Here is a 19,694-nt window from a genome sequence, read left to right as displayed (position 1 = left end):
GGAATAAGAATGAAATCATAGAAAGAAAGCGGAACGCTTCGTCAATGCATTTGTTTCTAGAGGGTCATATTCGGGATCGCACGAGCGTGGCATGCTGGTTGGGACGCCGTCAAAATATCATAAACGTTATTCAGCGGTAAAAAATGGAGAACGTGGAGCCACTCCGTGTTCTGGAGTTATACAGCGGAATAGGAGGGATGCATTATGCTTTAAAGGGTACGTCGTGTTATCTAAATCTAGCGATTACTGATGACCGACACAGAATCAGTCGCAGAGGCTCTGAGTTTAGAAAATGATTGACACGCCGGTGGTGTTTGAGTCTCTGTTGTTGTTTGATCCCCACAGGTGTCACTGTTCCCTTACAATACATCTGCATTGCGATTTCTTTATAAATGAACTATGACATTCACAGGATGAAAGAGTTGTGTTGTGAAGACGAGCTTGAATTAGTTCATACGTGCGCGTTTCTTTCAGAGAGCTCGCTTCGTGCTGAAGTTGTTGCTGCTGTGGATGTCAACACAACAGCCAATGAAATCTACAAACACAACTTCCCCAACACCCCGCTCCTGCCAAAAACTATCGAGGTCAGCGCTTGCCCTCATGAATTTGTATTAGTTATGTAAACAATCAGACACATTTATTATGAAGTCATTCACATAACACCAAGCTCCTCCCAATTTGCTATACAGACAATAATATACATAATCTAACAAGTAAGATAATTATGACGGACTTTTTTGCTTTTCTGCTTGTATTTGGGTCAGAGTATTGACAACTCCTTGTGTAAGCAGCATATCTCTTTTGTAAAATCCTTAAAATTATGTGTTGTTTAATTCTGCAGGCATGTAGTCTCATGACTGCGATTTTAAAAGCAATAGGAGGTAAAATGTAACTGAGTGGTTTTTGTGGTGGTTAAAGGTTCTGTGCTTTGTCAGCATGGTAATGATGTACCTGTCACTGGCCTCAGTTCGTGAGAATATAAAACAATGCTTGAAACAACGGATGGAGTCTTAAAGAAGGATGATGAGGATGGGTTGGATATTTAAATGACATTATCGTGGAGGGCATTTTTCTGTATGAACATATAAGAATGTTTTCAGACCACTTGAGTGATTTTAAGAGTTTTATTTTTAAATGTTAAAAGTTGTTCAATAATAGCTCTTTTGGTTTCGTTTATCAGGGCATGGCATTACAGGATTTTGACAAACTGAATTTTGATGTGATTTTGATGAGCCCACCATGTCAGCCGTTCACCAGGTGATCAGCATGTTTTTCTTTCGTTGAAGTAGTTCACTCAAAACAATATCTTTTTTTTTTTTTTTTTTTGTCCCAGCGTTTCAATTGTTTGAGGTTTTTTTTAATTACATTTTTTTTACTGTTATTTTCGAAAGAAAGGAATTCGTGTTTTTATGTTATCGCGTGTCAAAATACAGACATTTGTAATGTTACGAAAGCATTATATTTCAAATATTCCAAAATATTAAGCAGCAAATCTTACTTAAGCAGCAAGTCGGTATGTTAGAATGATTTTCTGAAAGATCGTGTGACACTGAAGAGTAATGATGATAAAAAAAATTCAGCTTTGATTCACAGAAATAAATTACATTTTAAAATGCGTTCAAACGGAGAACTGTAAAATCGTAATTAACATATTTACTAATTAACACAATGTTGCAGTTTCAAATAATAGACTTCTCTCAAACACGTTTAAAAATCCTATCAACCCCAAACGTTTTTAACATGGAAAAGGCTGCTAGATTAGAAAGCTAATGTGTGTTTCTCAACAGGATTGGTTTGCAGGGAGACGTTGCTGACCCCAGAACTAAGAGCTTCCTCTATATCCTGGAGCTTCTGCCAAGGTCCGAAAGACTCTTTTTAAGCCCCTTAATCGTTATCATTCTGATATTTATTTCCAAATTTGAGTTTGCTCTCTTTCTTAATATTGTTAAAGCCAGTGCTATGAACGAGCCACATTTCCCGGCATTGTACATTCTATGGTGTTTTTGCACCTTGAACATTATTCATTCGTGTCTGATGAAAGAGCAGAAAGAAGCTTCCTTTCTCTCTCCCTCTTCATTCTTCCATTTTAAGTCCGTTGTGTTATTGTCTAGGTTTTTTTTTTCCCAGAACGTGATTGTAAAAGAATGTTCCTCTCTTCTTCCCTGCAGGCTCAGCAAGCGGCCAAGCTTCATTCTGCTGGAGAATGTGAAGGGCTTTGAGATCTCTGCTGCAAGGTAACCAGCGCAGCACCGGAGCCTTGAAATCGCCATAGTTACCTGGCTACAAGCCAATGGGGTCATCGGTTTCCCCTCTGTGTTTCTGTCACAGTTGATTGTGCTAAAAAGAATCTTACAGTCGTCTCTGCACATTAAACTGGAAGGGTATTTAAACAATAAAAGAAGTCAAAACTTAAAATTGGTCTTTTCTAAAAGGGATATGAAAATTCAGTAACACTTAATTGTAATTCTTGTAATGTTCAGTAATTCCCTATTTAGGTACTTGGTATTAGCCATTGAAAATGTACTTATCATGTAACTGAATTATAGAACTGCGTGTAATTACAGTTTGTAATTATGTAGATGTCGTAGAATGAGTCTGTCACACAGCTACTCACACTTAAAATAAAGTGTATCAAGATTGCACTTAAGTAGCTTATGCCTGTGTACTATTCTGTAATGTTTTTACTGTTTTAATGTACTTAGAAAGACATTACATGTTTTATTATGTAGTACTGATGCATTAAATCAAACTAAGGTGCAGCTAGATAAGGTGGACAGTGTAGATACACATGAAGTGCACTTTAGTGCAATCTCGATACACTTTAAGTAGTTAATATCAGCACTTGATTCATTTTATTAATTGCGCTGTATGAAGTCTGCAACACATATGAGCTGGTTGCAAATTTCTATAATTTACTCACCCTCAGATTGAACACAAAGAAAGTATTTTAAAGAATGTTTTTAACAAAACAATTGATGGTAGCCTTTGACTTTCATAGTATGTAATAAAACACCTTGGAAGTCAATGGCTGGCGTTAGCTGTTTGGTTACCGACATTCTTCAAAATATCTTCTTTTCTGGTTTTCAGAAGAAAGTGTTATTTTATGACCGAAATTTTATTTCTTTGGGTGCGCTATCAATTTAAATATACGTGGATGTTATAGGTTCCTCATCAAATCCAATAATTAGTTAATATCAAAAAACGTAACTTGAGATTTGTCTTTTAATTTACAGGGATTCTTTGCTTAAGACGTTGAGAGAGTGTGACTACAGCTTTCAAGAGTTTCTGATTTCACCAACATCTGTAAGCACGTCTCTTCATCTCTTAATAATTTCTAGAAACTGTACCCCAGTCTTGTTTTCATGATGGTTTTCATTGCCACAGCTTGGTATACCAAACTCTAGGCTCAGATACTTCCTCATTGCAAAGAGACGACCGGGATCCTTCTCATTCCTGACTTCAGCAGAGGTACTTTACTATTTAGATCTGCTCTAACTAATGCAATTGCTAGTGAGCTCTAAAACTTTCTTCTGCTTGTAGATTATAGAGGGCTTCCCTGAGTCTGAATCAGCAGACAGTCTCACTCTTCCACACAATCAGCCTGCATCATCTGAGTGTGAGAGAGAAAAGACTGGGGCTATCATTTTTAAGATGGAGACAGTGCAAGAGTTGGAAAGGAAGAGGATCCAGGACAGTCAAGAAACAGTCCGGAGGCTGCAGGACTTCCTGCAGAAGGATAAAGACATGGATCAGTATTTGTTGGCCCCCAAAACCCTGCTCAGATATGCTTTACTGATGGATGTAGTTCAGCCCGGCAGCAGGAGATCAGTCTGCTTTACTAAAGGGTTTGAGCCTTTATTATATAGCCAATATTATGAGTTATGATAAAGGCTTAGTTCATTTTATTCATACTTTTTTTATATATTGTATTATAATAAAAATAATAAATAAATTTATATATATATATATATATATATATATATATATATATATATATATATATATATATATATATATATATATTAATATACAATCTATATATTTTTATTTTATTTTAATACAATATATATATATATATATATATATATATATATATATATATATATATATATATATATATATATATATATATTTAATTTAATTTTTAATATTTAATTTTATAGTTAATTATGCTTTTTAAACCATACCATTTTAGTACTGCATATGTTATGATTTGATTTTTTTTTTTTTCGTTGGTTATAACCGTTGATTGTTTTCGTGTAGTTATGGCCACTACGTGGAGGGCACGGGCTCTGTCCTGCAGTCCTGTGTGGATGTGGAGCTCGAGAGTGTGTTCAAGAACCTGGAGCTGCTATCCGAAGAGGACAAACTAAAGCAGCTTCTTCAGTTAAAGCTGAGATACTTCACTCCCAGAGAGATCGCCAACCTCATGGGCTTTCCCGCAGATTTCAGTAAGACTTTGACCCCAGTAACACGATAAAATCACATGAATTAACCAAAATCGTCTCAAACTTGGCATTAATATAAACACATATGCACAGTCTTTTTATGATGTAATATTTCACCAACATAAGCTTTAAAGTCCACTTTGTCATTCCACTGCAGTGTGAAAAGGTTAATAAATAACTTCCCATTATTCACTCTTGGCTTCCGTGCAGATAATAAGCTGCTACATGATTCGATTTGATTCAAAAGCAGCTGCAAATTATACCAGATTCTGTACGTTGGAGCGCTGAGCATTTTGGGAAATGATTATGGGCTAAAAACACATCTTTATTTTACCCTAGCACCCTTTATTCTAATTCTGTTCTTTAAAATAGTGCCCCCTTTAGACTTGTACTTGTATTAATTTATTAACGAAACAAAAAAAACATCTTCTCTGTTTGTTTTATTTTCATGTATTATACAATTTCCAAAAAGCAAAAAAGGCCTCTTAACACTCTGCATTTTTTTGTATTTATTGTACAATTAAAAAAATCCCTCGCTACCTGTACTTTAAGCTAACTGAGACTTGACCTCAAATATATCAGTGATCTTTCGTTCGATTTTTGATAAAAGCGTCTGCTAAATTGAGTAAATGTAAATATTACATTATTGCAGTTTTCTATGAAATGTCATTCACTGGGGACATGTTGTTTGGGCATAACCCGTGTTTTTAATTCTGTGTTTCTTTTTTATGTTTTTTTGCGTTTCAGCTTTTCCAAATCACATTTCCGTTAAGCAGCAATACCGTGTGCTGGGAAACAGCCTGAACGTCCATGTGGTTTCACATCTTATACGTCTCATGATCTCAAAATAAACATTGCGTGGACTGAAAGAAAACAGCATTGCACAAGGATCATTGTTGTATAATGTGTATATCTATCTATATAGTACCTTTTTAATGTGGCGTTTTTAGGCCGCTTATATTGTTTTTTTCTGTAAATTTGTATATTAATAAAATGTTATTTTTACTAAACATTTGTTATTTTTTTATTATTATTGTTGAAATTGCATATCATCCTATTTAAATGCACGAAAACAACAGATTAGTGGACGTATAGAGTAAAATGTGTTTAAATATCAGATTTTATTAGCTGATTTATAATGGGTAATTCACTGCGAAGCTCTTAAGCAGCAGTTAGAGTCTTAACTTTGGTTACTGATCTCCAAAAAACATGTGACAGTGCCCGACGCTTGCCCAATAAAGTCAAATCACTTGCATGAAGCGGAGTTAAATGCCATCTAGACAGTTCTTTATGAGTGATTTTAGGAAATGCAGCGGCGTTAAGACTCCTTCGGGCCAAAGTGCATCTCCAGCTGCTTGTGTTTTAGGCAGGTTTAGGTGTGAAGGTACAGTACAGTGTCTGATGAGCGTCCTGGGACCTGTTCTGTCAGCATGGCTCGGACACTGAGCTTCTCCTGGCCTTTAGTTTTTCTGCTCTTCCTCACTGGACTGCAGTGTGACCACGGCGGTAAAGCTAGCAACAGGCAAAAAAGGGACATCAGCACTGACCAGTATGTATTTGAACCATTTTATACTTGCATTGCCATGTTTGAGACCCTCTGAATTTTTAGTAGTGCATAGTTTCAAACACTTGGATGAGGTTTGTATGAGTTTTCTCTTTTGTGTGTGCTTCGGTTTGAAGATTTTTACGTGAAACAGGTTATGGTGTTGTACAGTGTAGAATGATTTTTTTAAACGTAGGTTATTAATTCTAGTTAGAAAGGAAACGTGTCTTCCAATGTTGCCTGGTGATTGATTTGCAGGCCTCGTGTGATATCAGAAAATGGTCACCTCACATTCTCGGCCGGCTACAACAAAGACGTTCGCTTCACCACCTCGGGGTCGGGAAGTGTGAAGGTCGGGGCCGAGGACCTCATCCAGCAGATAAATCAGGTGACTTCAAGATGAGTTTGACTAAAATCGATTTCTGGGTAAAATATGGCTCTTATTAGAAGAGTTAATAATTGCGAGACTTTAAGGTTTATGTTCTGTCGAGAATGTGAGACTATAGTCATGTCAGTAAATGAGAATTAGATTTTTTTTTATCTAATATGTAGAATTTATCATTTTATGTTTTGTTGATTTTGTTTGCAAAAGAGATTTTAATTAAAATTTTGTTTTTAAGCTGTTTTATCCTTTATTTTTTTCATTTATTTATTTATTTTTAATTACTTTTTAGTGCTGTCAGATAATGAATTGTAATTAATCTCATCCAACATAAAAAGCTTTTCATTTTATGGTTTCATAATACAGAGTTATTACCTTATTCGGTACTTAGTAGTAGCTATTGTACTTATAATGTACTTATCGTGTAACTAAATTATGGAACAGACTGTAATAACAGTAATAACGGTTTGTAATTATGTAGATATTACACATATGTTACAGACCGAGTCTACTTACCCCAAGTACAATCTTGATGCACTTTATTTTATTTTATGCTTCTGTAATATTCTGTAATTTTGATGTAATTAGAAAGTTGTTCCATGTATTTAAGCAAAAATGCGACAAACTTTTGGTTACATAAGTAGCTGTGTAACAGACTCGGACCGTTACAAATGTGTAACAGTAGCAGCCTTTTACATCTACATTATTACAAGTATTACAAGTACAAACTGTTCCATAACTTAGTTACATGATAAGTACATTTTGTTTTATGTAAGTACAATGGCTTACTAGGTAATTACTCTGTATTATGGACACCTTAAAATAAAGTGTTATCATATATATATAAGTACACACACGTATAGTAAGTATATAAAATATTTACATATATTTAAATGTTTATATATATATATATATATATATATATATATATATATATATATATATTTATATAATTATAAAATTTTTTGTATATACATAATCAGTATATACATACACAAAAAGCTTTGTTTTGGATGCAATTAATTGTGATTAAACAGCATTGTTATTTTTGCTTTTTTGTTCCAATGTCGTCTTGTGTGAATTTTGTTTAGGTTTGATGTGTTGTTTTTATTTTGTTATTTTTTTTTTTTACTTTTGTGTGCATTTCATTCCATTCCATAATTGTTTAATTTTGATTTATTTCATTTACATTACATTTTCTTTATTCTCGTCAGCCCAAAGCAAGCATTTTGTCTGTCACTCAAGCGTCGTGTTGCTTTTTAATTTCAATGAGTTTTCTTGTTTTTGTGTATTTTAAATTTTTTGTTTAGTTTCTTTAGTTATTTTAATTTCATTCTGTAATTGCGTTTCATTCAGTTTTATTCATTAGGCTAAATTCCCTTTTCTTTATCCTAGTCAGCACCGATCAAGCATTTTGTCTGTGTTTTTGAAGCACTTTGCATCTGGGTGAAGTTTAAATAAAAATTGAATCAAGTTTTAATCAACTCCGTTCCAGATCAAAATCAACAAAGATGACATCACTAACATAAAGAACAGTGGCCCTAATCCAGATATTACAAACCAGCTCAATCAGCTCAACACCAGAGTCACGACGCTAGAGACAAAGGTTCAGACAATAGAACAGGTATCGCTGTAATCATCAATTTCGCTCGAGGCTCATTGCTCATATGCTCATAAAGGCTTTCCATTTCAGCCGTTATGATTTAATGGCATCCTGTGTTTGGTAGACAGTACAGCGGAAGACGTGCAGCAGCAATCCATGTCAGAACGCAGGAACCTGTTTGAACTTGTTAGACGCATTTCACTGCCTCTGTCCTGATAACTGGCAGGTTAGTGACTCAGACATCCGTCTGTCCTTCTGCCCCGTTCATATGTCACTCTGAGTTTGATCTCTCTACAGGGTCCCACGTGTGCGGTGGATACGAATGAGTGTCAGGTGTTAGCAGGAACTCCGCTGGGCTGTCAGAACGGGGCCACATGTGTCAACACACCCGGATCTTACACGTAAGCCTTCGTTGTTTCTCTTGAGTGGGGGCTTTACCGAGATCTCCCTGTTCATATTTCACTTTTATTTCGTTTATCAGTTGTACCTGTACTCCAGAATGGTACGGTCCACACTGTACGTCTCGCTATGATGACTGCGCAGGCGGAAGTCAGGATCTGTGTGTTCACGGCCTGTGCATCGACTCGGACAGAGTCAATCCCAATGAGGTGATTCAAAATGATGTGTATTTATTCTCAGGTTTGCATTTGGATGTACAAATAAACTACTCATCTGTCATTTTTTGGACAGTGAAAAGCCACGGTTTGCCCCAAAATGCATTTTTTCTGAAATTCTGTCATGATGTATTGCATCTTCATGTCATATCTGTTAACGTGCAAAAAAACAAGACATTTTAGAGGACTTTGCTCATTCTAATAAGCACCTTTAAGCTTAAAAATGTGAAGGTGCCATAAAAGCGTTGTTAAAGTGGTTTATACAACTATATTCCAGCTCTTCTAAAGTCATAAAATAGCTTTGAGTGGTAAATAAGCCAATATTTAAGGCTTTGACTCACACTTTATCATTCCATGTGATTTTATCATGATCCCTTAAAGATAAAAGCAGATTAATGGGACATTACCCTTTTACATAAAATAACAGAACACCATTAAAAACTAGTGCATTTGACTACAGTAGTTTTAATTGGAGGAAAACATTTCAGTCTGTTCCTCACAAGTGCTATCATAAGATCTAATATTAGTTTGATGTCCGTAACATCTAATTATTTATTTTTAGTCTCTCCTGCTCGCCAAGACTGCATTTATGGAATCAAAAATAAAGTAATTTTCAGTTTTAATATATTCTTAGATGTCAGTTATTCTTACGACACATAGCTGAATTTCTTATGATTCATAGCAGCATTACACCAGTCTTAAGTGCCTCATGATTATCTGCTTAACAAACATTTTTATTATCGGTGTCTGAAACAGTTAGCTTAGTATTGTTGTGGAAAGAGGAGCTTGAACATTCTGCTTAACGGCTCCTTTTGTGTTCTTCGCAAGAAATAAAGCCATGCAGCTTTGGAACAACGTGCATCTCTTTAACGTCTCTTTTCAGCCCAAATATAAGTGCATCTGTGATGCTGGCTGGATGTCTCCACCCGGAGAGTCAGCATGTACAGCTGATATAGATGAGTGCAGCCTCCCGAACAAACCCTGCTCCACAAACCCCCCCGTGGAGTGCTTCAACACTCTGGGCTCCTTCTTCTGCGGCGCTTGTCCTGCAGGTCAGACCAGCTGAGCCACGTCACACATGATTATTATCAAGATATCCGTAATGTCAATTATTTATCTTTTTGTTACATTAATGGGTGTATTTGTATTGTTTTTTGGTTCCTCCAGGATGGCAGGGTAATGGTTACAGCTGCCAGGATGTCGACGAATGTGCCACAAACAATGGAGGCTGTTCTACTTCCCCCTTGGTGCCTTGTCTCAACACCATGGGCTCCTTCCACTGCGGCCAGTGTCCTCCAGGTTTAGCGCGCATCCTGATTCTCACGCAATTTAAAATAAGATATGTTGTCCTAACCAGAATAGTTCACCCAAAATTGAGAATTTATGCACTGCTGTACAATATTTTGGGGTTGGTGAGTCTCTTAGATTAACAGTTTTATGTTGTAATATATTATAAAATAAATGTGCAGTGCGATTTTGTCACATTATCCTTCAGAAATCATTTCAATATTTTGATTTGCTGTGCCAGAAATATTTAATGCAACATTTTGGGTGAACTGTGCATTTAATATCTTAATATTCAGAATCGGAATAGTTTCTAGTTCATAATTTTCCTCTGGGGAGGGCTGGGAAAAAGAACCATGCATATTTTAGCACATGTCACATGTTTTCTTGTCCCCTTTCAGCACAGTCTGGCTTTTAAAATCCCGCCGAATCATGGTTTTTGCTCACTCTAATATGTTGCAAACCAGAGACAGATGCTTGTGTGATCTGAACTTTATTATATTCCCTCTGGGAGAGATGGAGATAGAAAGCACGGAGAGGTGGAGAGATCCATTAGCTGGGTTCGTTGAGGACAGTGCTGTCTGCGAGCCCTGCTAATATATTCATCTTTACAAGTCTCAGTTGACTGTTAGATTGCAGAGGAAGACCAGACGCACTGAAATGATCGGGCTAAAATAGCCATTAAATGTAAGATGAGACTGCTGACCCCATGTGTGTGTCCTCAGGCTATGAGGGAGACGGGAAGACTTGCACACAAGCTGACATCTGCTCCACTAACAATGGAGGATGTTACCCACTGGCTACCTGCACTTCTACTCCAGGTACACACGCACAATCACTGCACACTTTTACTGTAGTTAGTCTTTACAGCAGCACATGACTAGTAGCATTCATCTTATAACAGGATCAATAAAAAGGTGTGTTAAACTTTAATTGTTGTGATGTAAACTCCTGATATAAAAGATATTATAGCTATATATGTCCATTATTTACAGGTTGGTTTGTTTTAGTCGCAGTCTTTGTCTTTTGATGCAAATATTCTTCAAATCGTATCAATATTTAGTGATAATCATTCATTTCAGTCAGTTTTATTGTGTTTAAAAACACAGAATTGACTAAAATCTAATTTTTATTGAAACGAACTTGAAATTATTGCCAGGATGTGTTGCATATTGATAAAAAATAAAACCGAGTAGAAGAATCCTGAACGAATCCTACGAATTGTACTCCTTCCAGGAAGTATTATCCCATCATGCACCTGTCCTCCTGGTTATGTGGGTAATGGCTATGGACCTACGGGCTGTACTCAGATCAGTGACGTCTGTGGCACTAGTAATCCTTGTGTAAACGGTCAGTGCGAGGTAAGTGTTTATCTCTTGTAACTTCCCCTCTCTGTTCTGTTTCCATTAAAACCACAGCAGTCAGCATGTTTTTTTCTTCCTCCCTAGAATACAGCAACTGGCTACATCTGTCGCTGTGACCCGGGCTGGGCCGGGCAGAATTGCGATCAGAACGTGAACGAGTGCTCTAGCAATCCCTGCCAGAACGGAGGCACCTGCACCGACGGCATCAACGGCTACACCTGCACCTGCACCTCTCAGTGGACGGGCCCGCAGTGCCAAACCCCACAGCAAGGTGTGTGTTAACGGAGAGCTGATTTATGTGATAGTGTGTGTGTGTCTGTACGGTAACATCATGGACTTTTTTATGTGTATCAGAGTGTGGAGGAGTTCTGGAAAGTCCAGCTGGCACATTCAGCTACCCTACGAATCCTGGGACGGGCGATTACGATCACCAGGTCAGCTGCGCGTGGGTCATCAGAACCGACCCCAGCAAGGTTAGTAAAGATACATCTGTGATCTGCGATTTGTAAGCTAAAGCTGTCTTGTATTATCTCTTAACAATCAGAAAAAAAAAAATACAATTTGTTTCTGATTTTCACATGCATGAATGATTTTCAAGACATTATTTTATGACCAGTGACAGTGATAAATCCTAGTGATAAAAACGTATCTGTTTGTAGATTTATGTAATGCTCTTTGTCATTAAATGGAGTATTTTATACATTTTTCCACTCCTTTGTATAGACAGTAAGTTCAATTATATATTTTTAATACTTAAAAAAATGTGACTGATTTACAGATAATTTGAAAAATACTTATTTTGTAAAAACAGTGCATGTAATAGCAAGTTTTTTATTGATACTTTGAGCTTCACATTTTTTAAATATATATAAATATCAAAAGCAACATATAAAAGCTCTATTTTTTTACTGAAAAGTACACTTTTTAATAGAATGTCGTAATTTTAGAATTTAGATTTTTTTTACATTAAAAATATACATTTTAGTTTGTGATAAAGAGTATTATTAGGCCTTTTTTTTGCAAATCAACAGATTTTTTTTAATGCTTGGTTGGAGTTATCTATGGAAGTAAACACTGTGTTTTATGCTGTCTTGTGGTTCTTCCCAGATTCTGCGGATTACCTTCCCTTTTTTTGACATCGAGAACAGCGCCTCCTGCAACTTCGATTTCCTGCAGGTCCACGATGGCGAGAGCGCCTCATCTTACATGATCGGGAAATACTGTGGCACTGCCGCCCCAGCCGAACTCTTCAGCTCCCACAATTCTCTGTACTTCTGGTTCCGCTCTGACCATTCAGTCAGCGGTCGAGGTTTCACCGTGGCCTGGCAATCACAGGCACCAGGTAAACCAAGAATGCCCTTTAATTAAGTTATTGAAATGCAAAAAAGTTAGGGTTTCAAATTTCAAATTTCTTTTTGGCAAATCTGCATTATCAGCTTTAACCCATTGCAAAATCTGCATTGAGAAATTAAATTCTTTTAATACTACTTTCTTTTCCAGTGTGTGGTGGGGAGTTGACCAACACGTACGGTGACATCAAGTCACCCGGGTACCCAGGTAACTATCCGCCCAACCGGGACTGCTATTGGACGGTGAATGTAAACCCTGGTCTGCTCATCACATTCGCTTTTGGCACCCTCAGTCTGGAGCACCATGATAACTGTAACTTTGACTATTTGGAGGTAAAGCTTGTTGCGTGCATCCTGAATTCATTTCGAAGGTGTTTCTGTACGTATGTGTTAAAATGACGGCTTTACTTTGTAGATCAGGGATGGACTTCTCCCAGAAGACACGGTTCTGGGAAAATACTGCAGTACTGCATCACCACCACCTTTACAGACGACAGGACCATCTGCCTGGATACACTTTCACTCTGATTTCAGCATCAGTGATCGGGGATTTCACATTACATACACTACTTCACCATGTAAGTAAAGCCTATACTGTCAATGGGAGACATTTTAGAAAGGATACACTACTGTTCAAAAGTTTGGACTGGAATTTTTTTTTTTTTTACATAATGAGCAAATTAATGTTTCTGAAATAATGTTTTTCACTATTTGATAAAAAAATGCATTAAAAATAGTAACAATGTGCAAAATTATTATACTTTAAAATAACTTTTCATATATTCATAAATACAATTTATTCTTGTGATTGTGATTGTGAAGTTGAATTTTCAGCATAATTACAGTCTTACAGTGTCACATGATCCCCTAGAGATCAAGACTGCTCAAGACTCATTTCTTCTTATTATTAACGCAGCTGTGCTGCTTAATATTTCTGTGGGAACTATGATACATTTTTTTGCATCCTTTTGTGAATAGAAAGTTCAAAAGAACAGCATTTGTTTTGAAATAGAAATAAATACTCCACTGTCACTTTTGATCATTTGTGAACAGTTTCCTGGACGCAGTTGAATGCAACAAGCAGTATTTTTTTGTTTGCAGTCATAATGCATTAGCAGCAATTCCAGTACCTAAATTATGGATAATTTTAACACATCCATAAGTGGAACACTGCTCATAAAACAGTTTATTGGAGTTATATACATATTAAAATTGAGCAATCACGTTGCAAATGTTGTAAACTCAGAGAAGTACATGATGCTTGGATCAACACTGGGGTCAAATGGGCAAACCCAGTTGTCTAGCGATATTGGGATGAATTGCTTGAGTGTAATGCAATTTTCTCTGTGCCATCAGCTGACCCCGGCTGCGGAGGCGTCTTTACAGACACAGAAGGCATCATCATCTCTCCTAACTGGCCTAATAACTATGCTCACAATAGGCAGTGTATTTATATAATCAGAATGCCAAGCAGTGAACAAGTGGCGCTTAACTTCACCCACATGGACCTGGAGACTCATAGTGGCTGCCTTTTTGATTTCGTCGAGGTATGATTTGTGTAATTAATGTTGATTAGAGGAGAAGCAAATAGCATTTTGATCTTTTAACATTGCCATTTCAGTAGCATTACCAAGGCCGAATCTCTTTTAGGTTCGAGACGGGAAGGCTGAGAGCGACCCACTCATTGGGAAGTACTGCGGCAGCACCCTGCCAGCACCAATACTGTCCAACTCTAATGGACTCTGGATCCGTTTCCAGTCAGACAGCTCTGTGGCCCGTGCTGGCTTCAGGGCCATGTATGAACTTGGTGAGACACTGAAACCACCTTTTCACGAAAAGTAAAACGGTAGAAACAAGACCAAAAGCATACACAGGCAAAAAACCGTGAATGCTTTTCTAGCATATTACAAGCATGCAGTCCTATTTCCCTTTAAATTAACACAGACATAGCGACAGATCTTGAATTCCATATTGCGAGAGACTTCAAAATGAGAAATTGTAAAGCAAAGCATCAACTGCTGATTGGATGTTGAGGTATAGGCATTGCCAGTGATTGGAGAAGATCTGCGTACATCACTAGAGAGAAGACTGGCATTTTCGCCATAATATACAGCTATGACATTTTTTATTAAACTAGAATTTTTCAAGTGAACTTTTGGTATGGTAATATCTTTAAAATATAGCTCAGATGCTAATGCCCACAATATATTGGTAAGAAGATAATGTTTTAGCATTAAGATTTATAGTATTTTTTTTTTTTTTTCATTTTCACTTTATTATTATTAAAGTTTTAATAATTCATTTCATTACTAGTTTTATTATTATTAGTCATTTTTATTCATTTTTGTTCATAAAGTTAAACTAAAGTATAAAATAACAAGATTTGTCATTTCCGGTAGCAAAATGTGTCTTTTTAGTTTTAATTAACTTTATTAACCCTGATGTGTGCTGGCGCTGCACTATAAATTTTGGTATGTAATGATTTAAAATTTAAGAAATTTGTAAGTAAGTATAGAGGTTGGTGTGCACCTAAATGCATTCTCATTGTTGCATTTAAAATTTTTTAAGTGTTTTAGTTGAGTATGTGGCATTAATTTGGTGGAACAATAGGCCTATATGCTGAAAAGAAAGCATGCTCCCTAAGAGGCCATTCACATGTTTTGGCAGGGCGGAGCAAAAAAGCAAGATCTAGAGATGCACTGACAACACTGTAGAACGCTAACCGCATTTTAGATTAAACACGATATTGGATACCAAATATGCTAAAGCTAATTTAGCTTTGATGAACATAATTAAATAATAGTATGATATATGAAGATTGTGGTCTCAGTGTTAAACTGTTTTCTCTAGCTTGTGGAGGAACCCTCTCTGGAACCGGTCAGATACGCACTCCCCTGCACCCTGACCCTTATCCCCACAACAAAGAGTGCGAGTGGGTCATCAACCAACCCGAAGGCTACGTGGTCACTCTCAACTTCCTCACCTTTGACGTTGAGGGAAGCAGCACTTGCGTCTTCGATTATGTCGAGGTACAGCATTAGCATTGTGCTAATCCTAGCCAGCTAACATACAGATTACACTTCACATTTCTTCTGAAAACGTCACTCTTTACTCGCTCAGGTGAGAGATGGTCCCAGCATAGACTCTCCTCTGATTGGTCGATACTGTGGGATTAACATGCCTCCCATGCTAGAGTCCACCCAGAGGTCAATGTTCATCCACTTCAAAACAGATTCATCAGTCTCCAACCATGGTTTCACTGCTGAGTTTGCCTCTGCAGAGCAAGGTGAACTATTGTTTTGTTGTTTTTCGAATGTACAGTAGCTTGTTCAAATGTAAAAATTGTACAGGCACATTCTCAACTTGAAAAAATATTCTTTGTTATAAATAATATTCAGTAAATAATAGTGCATTAATATTAACTAAATAACACTAAATACCCAAATGTACATTTCTGGTAAAAAAAAAAACATGATATTGATTATGGACAAAATATAATAATTCATAGCTGGTAGCTCCAAACAACATTCACAGTATTTACAGTAAAATTACGAATATTATTATCTTACCGTTTTTCACTGTATATGGCAACATAACATAAAAGTTTTTTTGTATTACAGTATTTTATTTATTTTTGTAAACATCTAACATTTTTGGCATCATAATTTGAGTAATAAATTAGTAAAAACATTTAATCCAAGGTGACTGATGACTATATTATAAATAGTGCTGTCAAACAATAAATTGCGAGTAATCGCATCCAAAATAAAAGTTTATGTAATAAATTTACATAATATGCATACTGTGTATATCAGCAATATCTTTTTTGGAGTTGAGCATTCTGTGTCTTTGCTAATATTTGGGTGATGATAAGAAATAATGGTTAAAGATCTGCCCGGGAAAGCACAGGGTTCATGGTTTGATTATCCCTCAATAAGCAGTGCATACTCTATCTCCATTGATTAAAGCATTTTCAAATGATTTCAACACTTGTGTTAATTTTTACAGGTTGTGGAGAGACTCTCACACAACCAACTGGTTCATTCACCAGTCCAGGACATCCCACCGACTACCCTCATGGAGCCAATTGTACCTGGTTTATCTCCGTTGAACCTGGCAACCTCATCCGCCTGTCATTCACAACCTTCAACATGGAGTATCACACCAACTGCGCATACGACTATGTGGATGTCTACGATAATGGCACAGCACTGACTGGCACTCTTATGGGCAGGTAAACCAAGACCACAGTCACCCCTTAATTGAAGGTTTGTAAATGAATATGTTGGAAAATGTTGGTTATTTTGTGCTCAGGTTCTGCGGGCGCGCCGTCCCTCCATCTCTAACCAGCACTGATAGTCTGATGACCATCCTGCTGGTCTCTGACTTCAGTCTGTCTGCCGAAGGCTTTTCTGCTGAATATGTCTCCATCAATGCGAGCACAGGTATAATTTTATTGCAGTAATGGGATATGAAAATCCAATTTGAAAACCCAATAAAGTACAGGGCTCAGAGTAAAGCCTGGGTTTAAAAAGACTTTTATTTTTATTTCACTGTATGTAGAGATCTACAAAGGAAGCAAATCTCGTTTTTGTCTATTCAGATTGCAGCGAGGTGTTTAGGTCACCCACCGGGGAGTTCAGCTCACCCAACTACCCGGACAACTACCCCACCAATCGGGAGTGTGTCTATAAAATCATAGTAGAAGTCAACATGCAGATCATGCTGAATGTCACAGATTTTGAGCTGGAGGGGTTCAGTTCCTGTGGTTTTGATTATTTAGAAATCAGGTCAGGAACTATTCGAGCATCTTGGGTCATTGATTTTGTCCCTTTTCGGCTTTCAAACACTTTCTTTAATTTTACAGAGATGGAGGCTACGAAACATCCCCCCTGATTGGTAAATATTGTGGAACAAGTGGCCCACCCATCATAGTGTCACATAGCAACAGACTGTGGCTGAAGCTCAGATCTGACCACTCCCTCACCTACAGGGGATTCAGAGCCCACTGGGACGGCACGCAGACAGGTGAAGTCAGCAGTAGAACTGCCCACACGTCTGAATGTCATTTAAAACGACCACAACTTTTTATTACTTCATCTCAAATATTTGCTTTAAACTATTTATAGTAGTTAATAATGTTTACATTTTAGAATGTCATTTATTATATTTGATTCATAGTCTTATTATTATGTTTTTTTTTCATTTAGTAGCCAAGGCAACATTCTCAATTGGGCTTCTTTTAAAGTAATATTTACTAAATTACTAAAATATAAAAAAAATATTATAAAACAATCACAATGTGCTTTATCCACTTTTATCTATTTTTTGTAATTGTTTTGTTTTGATTTATTTATTTTTCTGTTATGTATGTATTTATTTATCTAATAATATTTATAATAAGTTAATTGTTGTTCATTCATAGTTTGTTCGATAAATTTTAAATGCTGCAGATTTAGAATTTGTTCTTGTTTTTTTATGTATTGTTTATATTTTATTTTATTTCAACTTTAGTAGTTTAAAATCTTGGAACAACACTGTTTCCATAGGTACTGACAGTCTGCTAAAGATAATCTTTACAGTATTTAATGGGACAAACCTTGCAAACCAGCAAATATTTATTCCCAGAATCACTCATATAGAGCTTTAATATCAACCTGTTGCCTTATTTACACAATATTGTTCCCCAGAGTCCCAGAAATCTCACAGCAGTTTGATTAGTGTTTGCACTCCAGGGGCAGTGGACTATATTACACCATCTCTGTCTTACCTTGTGTCTCTGTTATAGGTTGTGGTGGGACTCTGACAACAAGTGTTGGAGGTTTCACCTCTCCCAACTACCCCCTGCCCTATCACGCCAACGCCGAATGCTACTGGCACATCAAAAGCAGTGCAGGAAGCAGAGTGGAGCTCAGCTTTGGAGACTTTCACCTGGAGAACAGCATCAGCTGCACTTACGACTACTTGGCGGTCAGAGAGCATCAAATGAGACGATTTACTACACGCTTGTAGACTTCGCTATTGAAAGGTATTGATATGTGTATGTGTATGTTTTACCAGGTGTATGATGGCGACAGCACCAGTTCTCCTGAGGTGGCCAAACTGTGTGGAGATCAGATTCCTCCTCCCATCAGTTCCTCCCGAGAGAACATGTATGTGAAGCTACGTACAGACAGCATCATCCACACGGGCGGATTTCTGGCTAACTACCAAACCGGTGAGTAACCAAACCAGACAGCCCTGAAAAAGATTTGATCCTGTCAAAAGATCCATTGTGATTAATCACCTCCTAAATAAAAGTTTTTCTTTACATTATGTATGTGTATGTACTATGAATAATTACTTTGTATCTATAAATACTCACACGTGCATGTATATATTAAACAAATGTAATTTTTATATATTAAATATATTTATATGTAATATAAAGTATATTAATGTAAATGTATACATGTTAAATACATGCAAATATTTTCTTAATATATACTGCATAATACATATATCCAGTATGCACATATATAGTATCAAGGAGAATCATTTGATTAAAACAAAAAAGTATTGTGAAAGTTTTATGGTATACAGATATTATCGGATGGAAATACTACAGAATTGTTTTTACATTTCTACTATGGAGCATATTCATAAACTGTAATTTATATATTTTTTTAGTATGTAGCCTTGTTCTACAGTGCAGTAAACATTCTTAAAACAATACATTTACTTGCAAAATGGCTTAAGGTATCATTTGAGATTTATAAAATGATGCCTAAAAACAAGATAAATATAAATAAGAGGAAGAAAAAAGGTGAATTGAACTTTGTCTGTTCTATTGTAAGAAGCTTTTCCTTTTTCAAGTAAAAACTGACTTAAAGGGAATAGTTCAGCCAAAATGGCGTTCAAAAACATTTAATTTTTATGATGAAAACGTTGAAAACGTTTCTGTTCTCCATTGACACAGTATAGGGAAAGAATACTATGAAAGTCAATTGGGGCCATCAACTCTTTGATTACCAGCATTCTTCAAAATATCTTCTTTTATGTTCAACATGCATCACTGTATCCTAATTTATGAAAGTCATTTGAAAGTATAAGAAAGAAATTTGTACT

The 19,694-nt window shown here is 36.4% G+C and overlaps 2 protein-coding genes across 4 annotated transcripts in view; both read left to right on the top strand.

Moving 5' to 3' along the window:
• The first annotated feature begins 30 nt into the window (after positions 1-30).
• Positions 31-5,458, top strand: trdmt1 (tRNA aspartic acid methyltransferase 1). Of its 3 annotated transcripts, XM_043225763.1 has the most exons (10): positions 48-216; positions 475-584; positions 1,181-1,257; positions 1,788-1,859; positions 2,169-2,234; positions 3,234-3,303; positions 3,385-3,468; positions 3,541-3,845; positions 4,264-4,451; positions 5,196-5,458. In XM_043225763.1, the coding sequence occupies exons 1-10, from the start codon at positions 144-146 to the stop codon at positions 5,297-5,299; spliced, it is 1,149 nt and encodes a 382-aa protein (XP_043081698.1). In that variant the 5' UTR covers positions 48-143; the 3' UTR covers positions 5,300-5,458. The 3 variants fall into 3 exon arrangements, with proteins under 3 accessions (XP_043081699.1, XP_043081698.1, XP_043081700.1); XM_043225765.1 differs by lacking the exon at positions 475-584 and having other exon boundaries at positions 80-216; XM_043225764.1 differs by lacking the exons at positions 475-584; positions 1,181-1,257 and having other exon boundaries at positions 31-216.
• A 241-nt stretch (positions 5,459-5,699) lies between these two features.
• The window catches only part of cubn (cubilin (intrinsic factor-cobalamin receptor)), a 35,546-nt gene continuing 21,551 nt past the window's right edge, over positions 5,700-19,694 (top strand). The window contains exons 1-25 of the mRNA XM_043226442.1: positions 5,700-5,997; positions 6,250-6,379; positions 7,869-7,997; positions 8,101-8,202; positions 8,274-8,377; positions 8,458-8,584; positions 9,474-9,642; positions 9,758-9,889; positions 10,600-10,695; positions 11,111-11,235; positions 11,323-11,509; positions 11,593-11,711; positions 12,346-12,580; positions 12,739-12,920; positions 13,003-13,165; positions 13,944-14,134; positions 14,238-14,394; positions 15,438-15,616; positions 15,708-15,873; positions 16,596-16,821; positions 16,902-17,032; positions 17,191-17,377; positions 17,455-17,615; positions 18,376-18,557; positions 18,648-18,804. Of these exons, the coding sequence (XP_043082377.1) occupies positions 5,879-5,997; positions 6,250-6,379; positions 7,869-7,997; positions 8,101-8,202; positions 8,274-8,377; positions 8,458-8,584; positions 9,474-9,642; positions 9,758-9,889; positions 10,600-10,695; positions 11,111-11,235; positions 11,323-11,509; positions 11,593-11,711; positions 12,346-12,580; positions 12,739-12,920; positions 13,003-13,165; positions 13,944-14,134; positions 14,238-14,394; positions 15,438-15,616; positions 15,708-15,873; positions 16,596-16,821; positions 16,902-17,032; positions 17,191-17,377; positions 17,455-17,615; positions 18,376-18,557; positions 18,648-18,804 (3,856 nt within the window). The 5' untranslated portion in view covers positions 5,700-5,878. The remainder of the gene's footprint in view (positions 5,998-6,249; positions 6,380-7,868; positions 7,998-8,100; positions 8,203-8,273; positions 8,378-8,457; positions 8,585-9,473; positions 9,643-9,757; positions 9,890-10,599; positions 10,696-11,110; positions 11,236-11,322; positions 11,510-11,592; positions 11,712-12,345; positions 12,581-12,738; positions 12,921-13,002; positions 13,166-13,943; positions 14,135-14,237; positions 14,395-15,437; positions 15,617-15,707; positions 15,874-16,595; positions 16,822-16,901; positions 17,033-17,190; positions 17,378-17,454; positions 17,616-18,375; positions 18,558-18,647; positions 18,805-19,694) is intronic.

The sequence above is a fragment of the Puntigrus tetrazona genome, chromosome 24, assembly GCF_018831695.1.
Source record: "Puntigrus tetrazona isolate hp1 chromosome 24, ASM1883169v1, whole genome shotgun sequence".
NCBI lineage: Eukaryota > Metazoa > Chordata > Actinopteri > Cypriniformes > Cyprinidae > Puntigrus > Puntigrus tetrazona.
The sequence above is the reverse complement of the archived record's forward strand: the minus strand, read 5'-3'. Positions and strand labels throughout refer to the sequence as shown.

What these genes read in the sequence shown, in the direction of transcription:
- trdmt1 (XM_043225763.1), top strand. Translation starts at nt 144, where the DNA reads ATGGAGAACGTGGAGCCACTCCGTGTTCTGGAGTTATACAGCGGAATA. An exon ending in TCCTGCCAAAAACTATCGAG is followed by an intron (nt 585 to 1,180) that starts GTCAGCGCTTGC and finishes TTCGTTTATCAG; the next exon opens with GGCATGGCATTACAGGATTT. An exon ending in CCATGTCAGCCGTTCACCAG is followed by an intron (nt 1,258 to 1,787) that starts GTGATCAGCATG and finishes GTTTCTCAACAG; the next exon opens with GATTGGTTTGCAGGGAGACG.